The sequence below is a fragment of the Impatiens glandulifera genome, chromosome 4, assembly GCF_907164915.1.
Source record: "Impatiens glandulifera chromosome 4, dImpGla2.1, whole genome shotgun sequence".
Lineage (NCBI taxonomy): Eukaryota > Viridiplantae > Streptophyta > Magnoliopsida > Ericales > Balsaminaceae > Impatiens > Impatiens glandulifera.
Genome location: NC_061865.1, coordinates 58,740,799 through 58,760,570, shown reverse-complemented (window position 1 = coordinate 58,760,570; position 19,772 = coordinate 58,740,799). Strand labels below are relative to the sequence as shown.

The following is a 19,772-nucleotide window of genomic DNA, read 5'->3' as shown; positions in this document are numbered from 1 at the left end:
ACTTTTTCAAAAAATGATCAAAGAAAACGAAAGGTCAATCAAGAGAGGCTCGAAAAAATGACAGAGAAGCTGAAAAGACTACAAAGAAAGAACCGGCATACGCATATCATGTATCAATCCATGATAAATCAACAAACAACAATATAGGCTGAATGCAGAGAATTTTGAAGAGTTGGCTAAAGTTATTCGATATGAATTTCTAACATGCAAACATGGGATTTCAGCATCCCAATATAGATTTCCAACCGGCCTACATGAGATTTCCAAATGACCTGCCTTACATGGATCCCATGGGAATCCCAGACCCAAGCGACCTGCCCCAGACATGAGACCACATTACCCCTTCTCCAGTATGCATGTTTCTTTTTGTTATCTTTTTTAGTCCCAATGTAATGTCTTTTTTTAATATAATTTATTTTTATTAAAGTCTTTTCCTGATATATTTTTTTATTTAATAATAGTTTTTTAAAAATAATATATTTTTTTAATAACGAAACAAATTAATTATTATTTTTATTTAGTAATAGTAAGATAATAGATTAAAATAATAAATATTTACGAACTATTTAAAATATTAAATATTCTACTTTAATTAGTTTTTTATATTTAATTATATATATTACTAGTATTTATTATATTTTATAAATTTAACTTTTTATATTTATAAGATTAATTAATAATTTTAAAATATCAATACAAAAAATAATAAATAATAATTTTAATTTTGTAATGTTTTACATCATTATAATTTTTTTTAATATGTAAAATATTTTATACATAATATAATAATATATATATATATATATATATATATATATATATATATATAAAAGTAATGTTAAATTTATTAATTTAAATAAATTATCCATGGTAATAACTAGTTCAATGTTAGGCCTTGTTCGGTAAAAGTTTTTATATTAATCTTCATCAAATTAATTTCTTAATCAATTATTTCTCATCAATTACATCACTCATTTCATTAACTAAAATACTAAAATATCATTTATTTTAAATTATTATTTTTTATTTTATTTATATATAATACCTCTTAAGTCTTTTTACCAAAAATATTCATTACTTTCTCAAAATCATCGCTCATTGTCGAGATTCAATAGATGGGAGGAGTCAATAGAAAACGCAAACGTCTTCAGACCCTTTCCCAGCTTTTCTTCTTCCTGAAATTCTGAGGCGCGTTCATTTTAGCCCTCGGACTTTCCTTTCTTTTAATCTACAGAATTAATTTTATTAATTTATAAATAATTCAGTCCCTAAACTTTTTGTCTAGGTGTAATTTAACTCATAGACTTTTTCAAGGTCCAATTTTATCATAAACTTCTAATTTGTTGGAAGGTAAAATCGCTGTTGAAACGGACATTTTGCTCCCACTAACTTGGCCTGAAACTAAGGGGAAGTGAAGTGGTGGGCTGCAATTCATATTATTTTTAATAATTTTGAAATATTTTGACCATTCAATTATTTGTTCACGTCCAATTTGATCCTCAAACTTTATATATGTTAAATTTTGGTTATAAAGTTTCAATTTAAATTTTTGGAAATTCTTTAGGACTTGTTTGGTTCATTTTCACACCAAATAACCTTAATTTATCAAATAGAGCCTCTAAATCAATTTAGAAAATTTTCAAAAATTCAAAGATAGTCAAAATATTATTTTCTATAAGAAATATATTTTCCAATATTGTTAGGGCCCGTTTAGAAAACGACCTAATTTGAAACACTCGTATCTTGAGTTCTACAACTTGAAAAATTTAAAAATTATTTTTGACCTCAACAAAATTTTCAGAATTTTCTAAGCACGTTTAGAAAAACACTCATTTTAGTAGTGTAATATTTGGAGTTCTTTATCTTCAAATATTCCAAACTCTAGTGCAACGCACGTGCTCCTAAAAATATATTCGACATGCACAAGAACTTTCAAAAAAAAATCAAACATCTTTAGAAAAATTCTTGATTTTGGTTGTGTCATAAACGAGGCTCCAATCATCTGAAATCCTTAATCCACATCTTACTACACTCGTGAACTCTTTTCCTACAAGGATTCACTATTTAAACCCAACAAATAAACACTCAAGCAACATACAAAGTAGCGAATTCACATTTTGTTCACGTGTGCCCGAGGTGCATTCAAGGTTTCTTTATATCTTATTTCGTCTATAAAAAACCAAACGAGAGTTTAAAGTCGTCTCTAAACTAAGAATAAGGTTATACTTCTAAATAGACTTAAGACATGATAATGACAATCATGAGAATTCTAATGGCGTAATCAACTTTTATCTAAATCTAATGAAACTTAGAATTATCTTTGAGCAATGAATAATATCAATACCTTAGTTTTAGACACAAGTTAGGATATTCACAAGTAAAAAAGAATTATGAACTAAGAATACATGTGTAATAAACCTTCACAATATACAATGGTCAAACTACATTCGAGTAGAGACTGTCATTTGTACAGGCGCATAGGACATAGCGTTATGTCCCATTCTTAATGCATAACTAAGCACTAAACCCTTAATCCGTGAATACTCCAATTTTGTTCCTCATCTCTAAAACAGGAAAACATCCTACATGGACAGCCTTCCTATCTACTTTTGTGAGATTTGAGAGAAAAATAATCTAAGGGGTTCTATAACATAACTTCTCTATAAAAAAACATTTTTTATAAATAAGTTCACAAGTTGTGTCTACCATTCAAATTCTTCGTTGTCCCCCGTGGGTCAAGCACTCGAATGGATAGAAAATGCATGGGACCAATCAACTCTGGATCGCACAAATCACCTTTAAAAACGCAACATTCGAATGGATAAGAAACTTGAACTGATATGAACCTATTACTTCTTACCGCGCCCTTAAAGCGAAAAAACGAAAGACGAAAAAAAAAGTCTTTGACTACAAAAAGTGGTTAAGATCTACCACCTTCATTCATTGGGGGCTTTGAGGTGGCTGGTTAACATTTGGAATTTTTTATTTGATTTTTGTTCATTTTGAAGTACATATTTTTATTATCAAAATAATAAAACTGTGTTGAGTCACGATCACCGTAAAAAAATGATTTGAAATAAAAAAATTGTTTTATAAAACATATTTATTAAATACCTGAAATGAGAAAGTGTGGTTTATAGTATTATGTTTATTACCATAATTTTTCTTTGTTAAAAATAAATAAGTTTATAACTATATTTATGTTATCACACAAGGCAATATTTTCTATAGAAATATTAGAATATAGTAATACTTTGATCAATTATATATAGAGAACTCTTATTTGTAAAATTATAACAATATATGGAAACATATATAAAAGATGGTTACTTTTCTTATCTAAAGAGTACTCTTTTATTTTAATTAAAATAATAATCACAAAAGGAATAATTTTTTATGGCAGTAAATCTTTTTCAAGATTTATGAAATTTTATAAATATTATTTTAAATTAATTAATTTTATTAGTTTCAGTTAACTAGCATTTATGACAATGATTATAGAGTCATACTATAATTCATCATCTTACAAAATATTTTGAATTCAAACTTTCATTTTGACAATACTATCCATTCAAAGTACAATTGTTTAGATTTTTAATACATGTATATATATTCTCTTATTAATTAAAAGCAAATATAAAATAAAGATTTAATTTAAATACTAAATGATATTAAAAAATAATTTACTTCTATAATTATGTTTATGTGAAGGTATGGTAAAACTTTATTGTATTGATAGTCTATAACTATTTTAAAATAAAAATATTGTTTTAGCGGGATATTACCATTATAACCAAAAGACCAAATATTTTAATTAAAATAAGTTGATTTTATAACATAATTATTTATTTAATCTGGTCTACCATAATATAGAAAATAAGTTTTTATGGTAGTAAATATTACACAATTAATTACAAAATCTAAAATTAAATTTGAAAATTTGATTAACGCGTTGGTTACAATGTACAAGAGTAAGAGCCTATCCAATAAATTTTTGTCAAGTTTTTTTTTCTCTAAAAAAAATCTATATAAAGAGTGTTCTAGCATTGAAAAAAATATAAGATTTTTCATTATCCAATTCCTTGTAAGACATCATGACCAGAAAGAAAGTGAAGCTTTCATACATTCTCAATCATACTTTAAGAAGAATCAAGTTCAAAATGAGAAAAGTATATGTTGTGAAGAAAGTAAATGAACTGACGACTCTGTGTGACATTGATAAGTGTACAATCATATAAAGTGAATTTAATTCACAACCTTTTGTTCGACCATCTATAGAGGAAGTACGAAGACTTATAGCTAAGTACAATCATATAAAGGCTGATAGAGAAAAACGAAAGGTCAATCAAGATACATTTACAAGACATAAGCTCTGAAAGGTGGAAGAGAAGTTGAGAAGACTACACAGAGAGAACCGTCATAATCAAATGACACATATCATGTATCAAACCATGATAAATCCACGAAGAGCAATGTCATGGCTGAATGTAAATGATTTTGAAGAGCTGGCTAGAGTTACGCGATGGATTTCCAATATGCAAACATGGGATTTCATCATCCCAATATGGATTTCCAACAGGTGATTTCCAAATGACCTGCCTTTCCATGAATCCCAAACCCAAGCGACCTGCCCCGTTTCCTTGATAACGTAGGCATGATTGGTCCACATTACCCATTCTCCAATATGCATGTTTCATTTTGTTATTTTTTTTAACCCCAATGTAATGTCTTTCTTTAATATAATTTATTTTTGTTGATATATTTTTAATATATATTTTTTATTTAATAATGGGTTTTCAAAAATAATATATTCTTTTAATATCGAAAAAAAGTATTTTTTTTTATTTAGTAATAATAAGATAAAAAATTAAAATAATAAATATTTATGAACTATTTAAAATATTAAATATTCTACAGTTAATTGATTTTTTATATATTTAAATATATATATTACTAGTATTTATTATATTTTATAAATTTTATAAATCTCACCACCCTTTCACGTGCTTACAAGAATAGGTTTTATTTTTTTTCCTAAAACACACCAACTTGAACCGGCCTTGTTTTAGATGTTTTGATATATGTTAAAACTTATATTTTTGGGTCGTTCAATAAAAAATATATGAAAAATGTCGCTATTATCTTCCTTTTTTTACTACCCCAAACAAACATATCCTTAAATTTAATTTGTTTTAAGTTATTTGAAATTATTATAAAATAATTTACTACCTATTATCTTTATTAAACAAGTTATTATAGTTGTCAAACACTGTTAAACAAGCCTTAATTTTAAAAGTAAATTATCATATAAAACAATTGTCCACGTGTAAATTAATAAAAAAAAATATTACTAATATTATTAATTTAAACATAATAACTAACAAATACATGTAAAATAAATTATGTGCAGTTTTATCTTTCAAAACAAGTTAATTAATTAATCATTTTTCTTTTGCATTATTAATAAAGAAAATTTTAAGACTTGTAATTAATAGAAAATAGTAGCATGATAACTTCATTTTATTAAATATAAAATAAAACATAGCACTAGTTTTCTTTTCTTTTTTAAATGTAGAATTTTGCATTATTCCAATAGAAAGACTCATAGCCAGGAGGGTCAATTTAAAAATATTTATTAACTGAAAGTATAATTCATAAAAACGGCTATAGGTGTAAATTATTTATAATTTCCTTAGCTTACCGACGCATATTATGCGTTGGTATTTATGTGTCAGGAAAAGCTCAAATTGTGTAGTGTATAGATCATGTGCTCATAAACTCCTTGTGCAATTTAGGTAGAAATAAATAATAGAACCAACATTGAAGAATGTTTTGATTGTTTTCCTTTAGTTTATTTTGTCATGCATGTATATATTATTATTTTTTCATTTTTATTATATTGCTGAGTTATATAGTTAAAATATGTTAATATTAACTCATTTTTTGAAATTTCAACAATATATAGTCATAATAAACTCGTAGTGATTGTGTTAGGAATTTCAAGTTGAATAATACTTCCTATTGAAATCAATTGATCTGATTAATTTCACAAGTCAACCAAATCATACTAGCAGATCAGCAAAGTAATAAAGAACACCAGATTTACGTGGAAAACCCTCTCAACACGGAGGGTAAAAAACCACGGGGCAAAACCAACAGATTTCACTAATCAGTAAGAAACCGATACAATTGTTCCTCTCAACTTTAAACCTAAAGTTGAGGTATACATACAGAGAAACTAATTTCATTCAAACCCAAACAAATCTAGGTTTGAGAAAACATGAAATTCCCTTTACAAGTAAGAGAGAAATGAACCTGAGGGTAATCAAGACAAAGAAGGTGATACTCTGTTCTCCTTCTCTTCTTCTTCCTCTGTATTTTCTTCACTCTGTTTCTCTTGATCTCTTCACAGAACTCTCTCTGAAAATTGTGGTAGAGAGAGAAACAAAATTAGGGTTTATTTGGTTTTATATTGCCTAATTGGGCTGGACCCATAAGGCCCAACAATCTCCCCCTCCAGCCCACGGAGAGAGGCACACCGATCTTCAAGTCATCACTTGGTATTCACGCCGACAAACCGACAACAAAGCTCAAACTTGTCTTTTGGAACTATCTTCGTAAACATGTCTGATGGATTCTTATCAGTGTGAATTTTCTTCAGCTTCATCTGCTGGCTTTCTATTGCATCTCTTAACCAATGAAATCTCACATCAATATGCTTAGTTCTGGAATGATATGTAGCATTCTTGCTCAAATCTATAGCACTCTGGCTATCACAGAAAACAACTGCATCTTCTTGTTGCATACCAAGCTCCAAGAGAAATCTAATCAACCACAATAGCTCTTTACCAGCTTCAGTGGCTGCAATGTATTCTGCTTCTGTGGTTGACAAAGCCACACATTTCTGCAGTTTGGATTGCCATGACACGGCTCCCCCTGCAAAAGTAAACACATAACCTGAAGTGGATTTTCTGTGATCCAGATCTCCAGCCATATCAGAATCAGTGTAACCTTCTAGCACATGTTCACCATTTCCAAAACTCAAACACAAATTGGAAGTGCCTCTTAGTATCTAAGAATCCATTTCACTGCTTCCCAATGTTGTTTTCCTGGATTAGAAAGGAATCTGCTTACCACACCGACTGCATAAGCTATATCTGGCCTAGTGCAAACCATTGCATACATCAAACTCCCTACAGCTGAGGAGTATGGCACACTTGACATTTCATCCTTTTCTTTTTCTGTTGATGGACACAACTTCTTGCTCAATTTCAAATGGCTAGGAAGTGGACAACTTACTTTCTTTGCTCCTTGCATGTTGAATCTTTCAAGCACCCCTTCAATGTACTTCTCTTGTGACAACCAAAGTCTCTTAGCCTTTCTGTCACGAGTAATCTTCATGCCCAATATCGGCGTGCTTGACCCATGTCTTTCATTTCAAATGTCTTGGACATCTCTTTCTTCAACATAGCTATAAACAGAGCATCCTGTCCTGCAATCAACATATCATCAACATAAAGTAAAAGGATTATAAATTTTTCCATTAGGAAATCTTTTGAAGAAAACACATGGATCTGCCTTGGTTTTCTGGTACCCATGACTCATCATAAAGGAGTCAAATTTCTTGTACCACTGTCTCGGGGCTTGTTTCAAACCATATAGACTCTTCTTCAATTTGCAAACCATGTTTTCTTTTTCTTTCACTTCAAATCCCTCTGGTTGCACCATATAGATCTCTTCTTCAAGGTTACCATGAAGGAATGCAGTTTTTACATCAAGTTGTTCAAGTTCAAGATCTAGGCCAGATACTAGACCTAACACTGCACGAATGGAAGTCATCTTTACCACTGGTGAGAAAATTTCCCCAAAGTCGATGCCCTGTTTCTGTCCAAAACCCTTTACGACCAGTCGGGCTTTGTACTTCATAAGTTCTCCATTTTCATCTCTCTTTAGCTTGAACACCCATTTATTTCTCAAGGCCTTTCTGCCCTTAGGAAGCTCCACAAGCTCATATGTGTCATTTTCTTGCAATGACTTCATCTCGTCTTTCATTGCATCATGCCACTTAACTTTGTCTTTATGAGCTTGTGCCTCCTGAAAACTTTCTGGCTCTCCTCTTTCTGTCAACAGGATATACTCTGAAGAAGGTATCTTTTAGAAGGTTGGTGCTCTCTCTCAGACCTTCTTAATGGGGGCTCTTCTGGCTCTCTTGACGATGTTGCTTCCCCCTGCTCAGGAACACCATAAACACTCTCATCATCATTACTACCATTCATGTCAGAGGTTTCCTCAGTGGCTTCTTCATTTTGTTCATCTTCATCCGTTACTGTTGACTGTACATGTGAAGGAATTGGTATGAGTTCTATGGACTCATCAACCCTCCTCTGACTTCTCAATTATTTCTGGACTTATCCCTGTCTGACCTTCAAAGAACACAACATCTCTGCACCTGACAATTCTCTTCTTTTCTGAGTCCCATAACCTGTACCCAAATTCTTCATTTCCATATCAAGGAAAATACATGGAAGTTGCTTTATCATCCAACTTGGATCTTTGTTCCTTTGGAATATGCACATATGCTTTTGTCATCCAAACACCCTTAGATGTGAGTATGAAACATTTCTTCTTAGACCATACTGTTTCTGGTATCTCGAATTTCAAAGGAACAGATGGCGACCTGTTTATGAGATAGCAGGCTGTGCGAACTGCTTCTCCCCAAAACTGTTTTGGCAACTTTGCCATCTTCAGCATGCATCTCACCTTTTCTACAATGGTGCTATTCATTCTCTCAGCCACCACCATTTGCTGCGGAGTTCCAGGCACTGTCTTCTCATGTCGAATACCTATTTGGTACAATATGTTTTAAATTCCTTGGAGGTATACTCTCCCCGTTATTCAGAGCGAAGGACATTTCAGCTTACTGTCTGTCTCTCTTTCTACCATGACATGGAACCTCTTGAAAGTAATGATACCTGGTCTTTTGTTCTCATAAAATAAACCCACACCTTTCTAGATGCAGCATCAATAAATGTTAAAAAATATCGATTGCCACCCAATGACTCCACTTCAAAAGGACCACACACATCAGAATAATCAAGTCTAACACATTATGTTTCTTTCTGATGTCTGACTAAAAGAGACTCGATGTGTGCTTACCAAATGGGCAGTAGTCGCATAGATCCAGAGACCTCATCTTTGGTTGAGGGGATGTGCAGCTTCCTCACCAGAATTTCGCAGCCCTTTCTCACTCATGTGGCCAAGGCGTTGATGCCACAGATGTTAGAGAGCTTTCAGCTTGTACTGCATTCAGATCATCTTTGAGTACCTCACATGTGTTCTGTACAATGAATGCCACGACTTCCCTTTTGCTACAATCATTGATCCTTTGCTGAGTTTCCATTCACCACCACCAAAGATAATGCTTGAATCCATCTTTGTCCAATGCATCACCTGATATCAAATTTAGACGTAAATCAGGAATATGCACGCACATCTTTCAGTGTTAACCGATGCCCCTGTTCTGTCTGCAAATTAAATGCACCAATACCCACCAATGCTTGAGTGACTAGTATACCATCTTCACTGTACCAAGATCTCCAGCCTTGTACGTGGTGAAGAACTCTTATTCGGTGTAGCATGATAGCAAGCACCTGTATCAACTATCCACTCAACTCCTGGTGATCTCTACATGTAGATATTGTTCCTTTTCACAAGAAGAATAACTACATCCTCTGCAGTTACTGTGGCTGTGGTATTTCTGTTTTCATCATCTTTCTTCTGATTTTTGCCTTCATTCTGTAGTCTTTTCAGGCTCTACAATTTTCTTCATGTGACCTTCTTTACCACAGTGATAACATTCTCTCCCCTTAGATTTTGATCTGCCTCTTGACTTGCTATGGCCTCTGATTGTTGTCGGGTTCAAGCTCTTCCCCTGTTCTCTGGACTAGGGCCTGTGCACTATTTGTATTAGTTGACTTCCTTCTTGTCTCCTCATTGAAACAAGCTGCTAGTAACTATACTCATATTAAGCACCACCATTCGGAGCTGCATTACTAACGTCACAACCAATGTCTCCCAACTGTAGGCAATGATCCCAATAGCAATAAGGCTTGTAGCTCATCTTCTAAGGTCATCTCCATCACTGATAATTGATTAATCAAGCTCTGGAACTCGTTTAAAGCTCAGCAAAACCTGTGCCTTCTCTAAATTTCAGATTTACACCTTTCGGATCAGAAACGCTTTTGTTAACTGCCGTCTTCTGCTCATACAATGACTCTAGCTTCTTCCATAGCTCATGAGCACTTTTCTCACTTGCTACATGGTGATAAAACACTATAATCAAGCCATTGTCTGATTGTGCCGACCTGCTTTCCGGTTCAGGTTTATCCAATCAGCTTCAGCCATCCTTTGGCTTTGCACTACTCCTTCAACTGGCTCTACAGATCCTTACAATAAAGGATGTCCTCCATTTTGGATTTCCAAATCTGCAAGGTTATTGTTTGTCAGCCTTGATCATAGGCTACTGCCTTCCATCTGAACCTGAGGGAAAAAAACACTCTTCAATAGAAAGTAAACCTAACAGCTCTGATACCACTTGTTAGGAATTTCAGTTGAATAATACTTCCTATTGAAATCAATTGATCTGATTAATTTCACAAGTCAACCAAATCATACTAGCAGATCAGCAAAGTAATAAAGAAACACCAGATTTACGTGGAAAACCCTCTCAACACGGAGGGTAAAAACCCGGGGCAAAACCAACAGATTTCACTAAGCAGTAAGAAACCGATACAATTGTTCCTCTCAACTTTAAACCTAAAGTTGAGGTATACATCCAGAGAAAACTAATTTCATTCAAACCCAAACAAATCTAGGTTTGAGAAAACATGAAATTCCCTTTACAGTAAGAGAGAAATGAACCTGAGGGTAATCAAGACAAAGAAGGTGATACTCTGTCTCCTTCTCTTCTTCTTCCTCTGTATTTCTTCACTCTGTTTCTCTTGATCTCTTCACAGAAACTCTCTCTGAAAATTGTGGTAGAGAGAGAAACAAAATTAGGGTTTATTGGTTTTATATTGCCTAATTGGGCTGGACCCATAAGGCCCAACAGATTGGACACTATATGGAAGATCGGGAGACACTTATTGTTTTTTAAATTTAATTATATATGAAATATAATAACAAATAAAAAGAGGAAGGTTTACGTCACATATAATATTGAATATCAATCAAAAGTTTTGGTTATTTTTTTAAAAAGAGACTTGGCTAGTGTTTTCATATATATATATATATATATATTAGAGAAATTTCTCTAGGGTTTCATCACTGTCGCCTCATCCGCCTCATTCGCCTACTGATCTACGGGCAAAGTCCCTAGCTAGAGTTCTGTCGTAGTTGCCACCTCATTCGCCTACTGATCTATTGGCAAAGTCGATCGATCTTCTTCTGTTGGACCATACCGATATGATTCCACAAAGAGGAGAAGAACTTAGAGTCGATGAAAAATCACCATTTTCCATGGTCCTAGCATCCAGATCTCCTATGATTGGGGCACCTGGTTGATCCTGGCATTGAAGAGGTAATTTCGTACTTTTTGTATAGATGTTTATCTTTTGGTTGGATCCAGTTTGGTGTTCAGGGTAAGAAAGCTCCCATATTATTGGTTTCTTTAAAATTAGTTATCATTTTATGTTGATTCATTAAGATGGATTTGTTTCTACTAATTAATTTTGGAAGAATAGGTTTTTTGTTTTTGTTTGGTTTTGTTAAATGTCTTCTTGTCATCATGTTGGAAGAATCGATTTTTTATTTTTGATTGGTATTGATAGATGTCTTCTTGTCATCATATTGGAAGAATTGGTTTTTATTTTTGATGGTATTGTTAGATGTCTTCTTGTCATCCTGATACAAAAGTGATAATTGGATATAATGCAAAGGATTAACTTGGTCCATAGTTACAAATGATTTTACTTGGTTATTTAATATAGATCTAGGGTTACTTGACTATATAATGGATTATTGATACCTAGGGTCTCTGTGGGTGCAAGAGAGTTCATTGAGTAATGGTAGTTTTTTTACAAAGAGTACATGTTTATGGGGATAGAAAGGTCTTCACTTGGTTAATTGAAGGTAGAAGGATTGATTGGCTATTATAGATCTTGATTACATAAGGTCTTTGGCTACAAATTAAGGGGTTAATTGAGTTACAAAAAATGTACTTATTTTTTTTTATAAAAAGGTTTAGGCTGAAGGAGGTTACAAAGGGGGCTTCTTGTTATCATGGCTACAAAGGGGTATAATTGAATACAATTACAAAGAGACTTACTTGATCAATTTGTACAAATTATTTGGTTAATTGAATATTATAGGGTTACTTGGCTATAATGGATTTTTTTATTAGACATGGTCTTTAGCTACAAAGTTGGTTAAGATCTACCACCTTCATGTTCATGGGAATTGAGATGCTTAATGAACCTTTGGGATATTTTTTTGTTTTTGTTCATTTGGAAGTATATTTTCTTATATAAAAAAAAATTGTGTTTGAGTCAAGGTTTATCGTAAAAAAACATTAAAAAAAAAAATACTTATTAAATTTATGAGAATGAATAAGAATTCTATGTATCATGTTTATTAACATAATTATTTGTTGTTAAAATAAATAAGTTTTAAATTATATTTATGTTGCAATATTTTTATTGGAATTGTTAAAAAAAATATATATATATATAAATATTTTTATTAAATATCTATATATAAATAATAATTATTGGTAAATTTCAATCCAATCAAATGTGGTAGAATATATGAAAGATTGTTTATTTCTACATTCCTTATATATAAGGAAACTATAAAGAAACAATTTTTCATATAATTTTCATATTGATTGAAATTTACAATAAGAGACTCTTTATAGATAATTAATGAAATATAGAGCACTCTTTTATTTAAATAAAATAATATTCACAAAAGGAATCTACTTTTTATTGTAGTAATTTTTTTCAAAGATTATGAAATATTATATATATTATTTTAATTAATAAATTATTAGTAATAGTTAAATTCATAATCATTCAAATATATTGAATTTTTAAATTTTCATTTTGACAGTAATGTTCATTTAAAGTATATTGTTTAGATGTGCACTACATGTATCACATGGTGACACATATATACAAAGTGAAGTATTATTTTTCTTCTGTTGATTTTTTCTCTTTGTATATGTGACACTTTCTTAATGGATAAAGATAGGACATGTACGGATAGCATCGAACTAACCTCCAATTTGCATTTCTTTCTTCTTTTTTTTTTTTCTTTTTTTTTTGTTATTGTTTTAGCCCCCAATGTACTCTTTCCTTAATATAAATTTATTTTTGTTGAAGTCTTTCTATTATATATATATTTTTTAAAACATACATTCTTTAATAACAAATAATTTAATTATTATTTTATTTAGTATAATAATAATTATAAATATATATGAACTATTTAAAATATATTGCAGTTAATTTTTTTTTATATAAATACTTGAATATATTTATATTTTATAAATTTATTTATTTTTTATATCTATAAGATTAAATAATAATTTTAAAATATCAATACAAAAATATAATAATTTTAGTTTTGTAATGTTTGACTTCATTATAATTAAACATTTTTTTTTATAATATATAGAATATTTAAATCATAATATATATATATATAACTAATGTTAAATTTATTAATTTAAATAAATTATCCAATATTTTTAATAACTAATTCGGTGTACGATAGATAGACGAGACATTTAAACTTAAGGATTAATTTTAGTTAATGTAATTAAAAATATTTTTAAATAATTGTGTTCACTCAAAAATTTAAGAATTATAACATGCAAGTTAAAAATGAGTGTCTTTATAAAATCCAAATAAATTTTAAATTTGTTTAATGTCTGGTTAATGAGTTATAAAATTTGAAAGTTAAAAATATAAATTCCAAACCAGTTAGAATTAGGCCAATTAGAAATATAATGAGTAATAAAGTATCTACTCACATTAATTATTAAATTTAAATTTATTTTATTATTCATCAAATTACTAGAATATTGCTCATTTGCGCATGGTTGTATTACAAAGTTAAAATATTATATATTTGTCTATTTAAAAAATACATTATCATCCCTCTCAAACTTTTTTTAAAATAAAAATAAATATTTAAAATAATGTTTTATCACATTAATTTTCCGATTAATTAATTTTTTTTTTATTTTGTTTTAAAAATGTTTGAGAATAATAATAGATGCGCAAGGGAAGATATGCGCCCAAAGATCTACTATCGCATATCACTATGATTGTGTCTTGGATGCCCCTCCCTCCCGATCAACAATAGTATACATTGATTGACATTTTTGTAATAATACAATTTGAGATTTTGTATTAATACAATTTAATTTTTATTTACGAATGATTTTTTTTTAATCATAGTTGAACAAGATATGATATAGGCTGCTCTCCAAAAAAAAATGAGAAAAAATGTAAAAAAAACATGAGAGTAAAAATTATCAGTGACGACGAATAGGGATTTATCGTCGCTGATATTGTTAACTATCAGCGACGACAAATAGAGATCTGCCGTTGCTGATATTATTAACTATCAGCGACAACGAATGAAGATCTACCGTCGCTGATATTGTTAACTATTAGTGACGGCAAATGGGGATCCAGCGTCGCTAAAAGTCGTTGTTAACTATCATTGACGGCAAACGGCGACGGTTTTATTCACCGTCGCTGATATTTATCAGCGACAACGTTAAGGCTATTAGCGAAAGTTTTTACCATCGCTAATGATGCATTTTCCACTAGAATAATTACCGATTGTAAAAGTTGATATCGACTATTAAAGTCTACATCGAATGTAAAAGTCGAGAAAATAAATATCGACTATAAAATTTGATGAAAACAGTAAATGTCGAGAAAAAATTTCTCGACCGTTAAAGCTGATGCCAACTATAAATGTTGAGAAAATAATTATTGATTGTAAAGTCGATGCCGACTATAAAAGTTGAGAAACCAAATGTTAAAGGTCGAGAAAATAATTACCGATTGAAAATTCGATGTCGACCATTGTCTCTTCATTCGTCCCACAACGTCACTCGATTTGTCTAGAATTCCTCATCATCAAATACATATATATTGATGATCAACGGACTAACATCGTCAACGAAGAACTTGACTCAAATTATTTTTCTTATTACGTAACAAACTCACTGTGTGTATCATTCCGTTTTATTTAAGGGAATGTATTAAAGGCTAAAATATCATCAACGAGTCAATATCAATCGCTTATTTGTTAAAAGACTATTGAGTCTATCCATAAATTGAAGAGTAAACATTAAATTTTATTAACTTGTAATATTTTGTTTATTATTTCATTATTAAGCAGTTTTTGGTATAAGTTACAACTGTATAGGGTATAAGTTATATATATATATATATATATATATAAAAGGATGTATAATAAAGAAAAATTTAAGATTAGTAATTAATAGAAATTAGTAGCATGATAACTTGATTTTATTAAATAAAAAATAAAAAATAGCACTAGTTTTCTTTTCTTGTTTAAATGTATAATTTTGCATTATAAGAATAGAAAGACTCATAACCAGGAGGGTAGATTTAAAAACATTTATTAATTGAAAGGTATAATTCATAAACCTGCTATATTATCCGCAAACTAAAATTTTCTTTTATTCCTTAACTTACAGACACATATTATGCGTCGGTATTTATGTGCCGGGAAATACTCAACTTGTGTAATGTATAGATCATGTCCTCATAAACTCCTTGTGCAATTTAGATAGAAATAAATAATAGATCAACCATTGAAATAATGTTTTGATTCTTTTCCTTCAGTTTATTTTTTTATGCATGTATAGATATATTATTGTTATTATTATTATTTAATTGTGTTATCAAGTTAAAAATATGTTAATATTAAACTCATTTGGAGACATCGACAATACAAGGCCATAATAACCTTGTAGCGATTGGACTATATACGAAACGGTCGAAGAGACTTATTTTTGTTTTTAATTTAATTATATATAAATATAATAATAAATAAAAGTGGAGATCGTTCTACGTCAACACACGTTCAGACCCACAGTGGCACTAACCACAAATGCGCACGTAACCTTTTGAGCGGACGAAGGATAAGAGATTTGGTTATGCATTTGTACTATAATTATACCTACTGATTCATACCACTCTATCGTAGAGAGATTTCACCTAGGTTTTGTCCGCCCGCTGCCGCCTCAATTACGGCCTACTTATCTAAACGGCATAGTCGATCTCCTTATGCTTTTGCCCCGCCTCATCTGCCTTACTAATCTACAACAAGTCGATCCTCCCCTAGGCTTGTTCACCGCCGCCTCTACAACTCTTGAATCTACTGGAAGAGTTCTGATCGATCTTTCTTCTTTTGGATTGCCCCGCTATGTTCTACAAAGCGGAGAAGAATTAAGGAGTCGATGAAATTCACCCTTTGCTATGTGTCCTAGCATCCCTGGCTCGACAATTGGAGCACCTTGGTGATCTTGGCATTGAAGAGGTAATTTCGTGTTTTATATAGATGTTTATATTATAGTTGGATCCAGTTTGGTGTTCAGGGTAGGAGAGAGTTCCCATGATATTGGTTTCATTGAAATCAGTTACCATTTCACGTTGATTAATTAAGATGAATATATTTTTGCTAATTAATTTTAGAATAATCTATTTTTTATTTTTGATTGGTACTGTTAGAGGTTTTCTTGTCATCGTGCCCATTGTTACAAATGAGTTACTTGGTTAATTGAATATAGATCTAAGGTTACTTGACTATATAATGAATTATTGATTACCTAGGGTCTTTGGCTACAAGAGGGTTAATTGAGTAATGGTAGTTTTATTTTCTATAAAAGGTGCGTGTTTATGGGGATCGAAATGTCTTCTCGTCTACATTGTTACAAAAGAAATAATTTGATACAGTTGCAAAAGAGTTAGTTGGTAAATATGTTACAAATAAATTACTTGGTTATTGACTGTAGATCTAGGGTTTCTTGGCTAAAAGATCTTGATTACATAGGGTCTTTGACTACAAAGAGGTTAATTGAGTTACAAAAAGGGTATAGACTTAAGGGGGTTTACAAAGGGGCTTCTTGGCATTATGACTACAAAAGGGTAATTGGAGACAATTACAAAGAGAGTTACTTGGTCAATTTGGTTACACATGATTTGGTTAATTGAATATTTCTAGGGTTACTTGGCTATAAATGATTTTTCATTATACATGTTCTTTGGCCACAAAAAGTGGTTAAGATCTACCACCTTCATGATTCATATGGTTTTGAGTTGCTTGATTAACCTTTGAAATACTTTCTATTTTTTTTTTTTTCATTTTGAAGTACAATTTTTTATTATCAAAATAAAAAAGTTGAGTTACAGTTTATAAACTGTAAAAAACTTATTTATAAAAAATCGATTTATAAAAAAATAATACTTATTAAATTTACGAAAATGATTAAAGGCTGTTCATAGTATTATGTTTATTAACATAATTTTTCTTTGTTAAAAATAAATAATTTTTAAACTATATTTATGTTATTACACAAGACAATTATTAGAATATATGAATATTTTGATTAATAAGTTTTAAAGAACTCTTATTTGTAAAATTCTAACAAAATAAGAAAAAAATATATGAAAGATTGTTATTTACCTTATCTATAGAGCACTCTTTTATTTTAATTAAAATAATAATAATCATAAAAGGAAATAAAATTTCTATAGAAATATTAGAATATATGAATATTTTGATTATAAGCTTTAAAAATTGTTATTTGTAAAATTCTAACAAAATAAGGAAAAATATATTAAAGATTGTTACTTACCTTAATTATAAAGCACTCTTTTATTTTAATTCAAATAATAATAATCACAAATGAATCATTTTTATGGTAGTAAATCTTTTCCAAAAATTATGAAAATCTTATAAATATTATTTAAATTAATTAAATTTATTAGTTTTAGTTAACTAGTATTAGTATTGATGACAATGGTTAATTAAAATCAAATATAAAATAAAGATTTTCTTTTAAATACTAAAATGACATTAAAATAAAATTTCTTCTATAATTATGTTTATATTGAAAGGGTGGTAAACATTTATTATATTATTGACAGACTATAAAAATAAGATATTGTGTTAGTGGGATATTATAGTTATAATCCAAAAGAAGAAATATTTTAATTTAAAAAAAAACTGATTTTATAACATAATAATTTATTCAATCCTAGTTTACCATAATATAAAAAATTACTTTTTATGATAGTAAATATTACATAATAATTACAAAATCTAAAATTAAAATTTTGAAGATTTGATTAACACATTGATTACAATGCATTTATTTTAGAGTGGAGCCTTTTAAACCAAATTTCTTTTTTTCTAAAAAAAAATCTATATAAGGAGTGTTCTATTCATGAACAAAATCCCATCACATTGATAAAAAATAAAAGAGCTTTGTTATCCAATCCAATCCCTTATAGAAATATCATGGGTAGAAGTAAGGTCAAGTATTCCTACATTCTCAATCACACCCTGAGAAGAAACACGTTAAGAAAGAGAAGATTATGTGTTGCGAAAAAACTATATGAACTCACCACTCTATGTGACGTTGAAGCATGTACCGTAATCTATAGTGAAATTGATTCCGAACCTTTTGTTTGGCCCTCTATAGATGAAGTACGGAGACTTATCACTAAGTACCATACGTTTTCAAAGGCCGAACGGGGAAAACGGAAGGTCAATCAAGAGACGTTCACGAGGCAGAGGTTAGGAAAGACAGAAGAGATGCTGAGAAGACAGCAAAGAGAGAACCGTCGCAACCAAATGACGTACATCATGTACCAATCCATGATAAATCCACAAACAGCCATGTCAAGGCTGAATGTGGATGATTTTGTAGAGCTGGATAGAGTTACTGGCCAGAACCTAGAGGAGGTTACAAGGATGATGGCCACTTTCAATCCACCTCCCCCTCCTCCTCAGTTTGGCGCCGACGGGAGTGGAGTCGTCGGTGGAAGCCAAGATGAGTTTATGCCTCCAAATTATGGGGGATTTGACTCATTAGTGGCGCCACAATTACATGCCATATCATCATGCTCCTCCTCCTCCTTTCATGGAGTTTGCGCCTCCCAATTACATGGGATTTCAGCCTCCAGTTATGGATTTCCCAACAGGCCAATATGGGATTTCCATATGACATGCATTTCATGGATCCCCCCAACATGGGATTTCAGCCGCAAAATGCAGGCCTGCCTTACATGGATCCCAACATGGGAATCCCAGACCAGACCGATCTGCCCCCATTCCCTTAATTACGCAGACATGGCTCCAGAATACCCATTCTCCAATTTCCATTTTCTTTTTGTCCCAATGTAATGTCTTCTTTAATATAATTTATTTTTGTTGAAGTCTTTTTATTATGTATTTTTTTATTTAACAATTGTTTTTTAAAAATAATATTCTTTTAATAACGAATAAATTAATTATCATTCTTGTTTATTAATAATAACATAATAAATTAAAATAATAAATATTTATGAACTATTTAAAATATAGTGCGCTTAATTAATATTTTTAATTTTAATTTTGTAACGTTTGACTTCATTCTAAATAAACATTTTTTTATAATAGATAAAATATTTAAAACTTAATATATATATATATATATATATAATTAATGTTAAATTTAT

General features: G+C 30.4%; 1 protein-coding gene across 1 annotated transcript; it reads left to right on the top strand.

Annotated features, from left to right (window-relative positions):
* Window positions 1–18,570: 18,570 nt before the first annotated feature.
* LOC124935551 (agamous-like MADS-box protein AGL80) lies at window positions 18,571–19,458 on the top strand. Its single transcript, XM_047475980.1, has one exon. It carries the CDS (start codon window positions 18,571–18,573, stop codon window positions 19,456–19,458), a length of 888 nt encoding a protein of 295 aa, XP_047331936.1.
* Window positions 19,459–19,772: the final 314 nt, after the last annotated feature.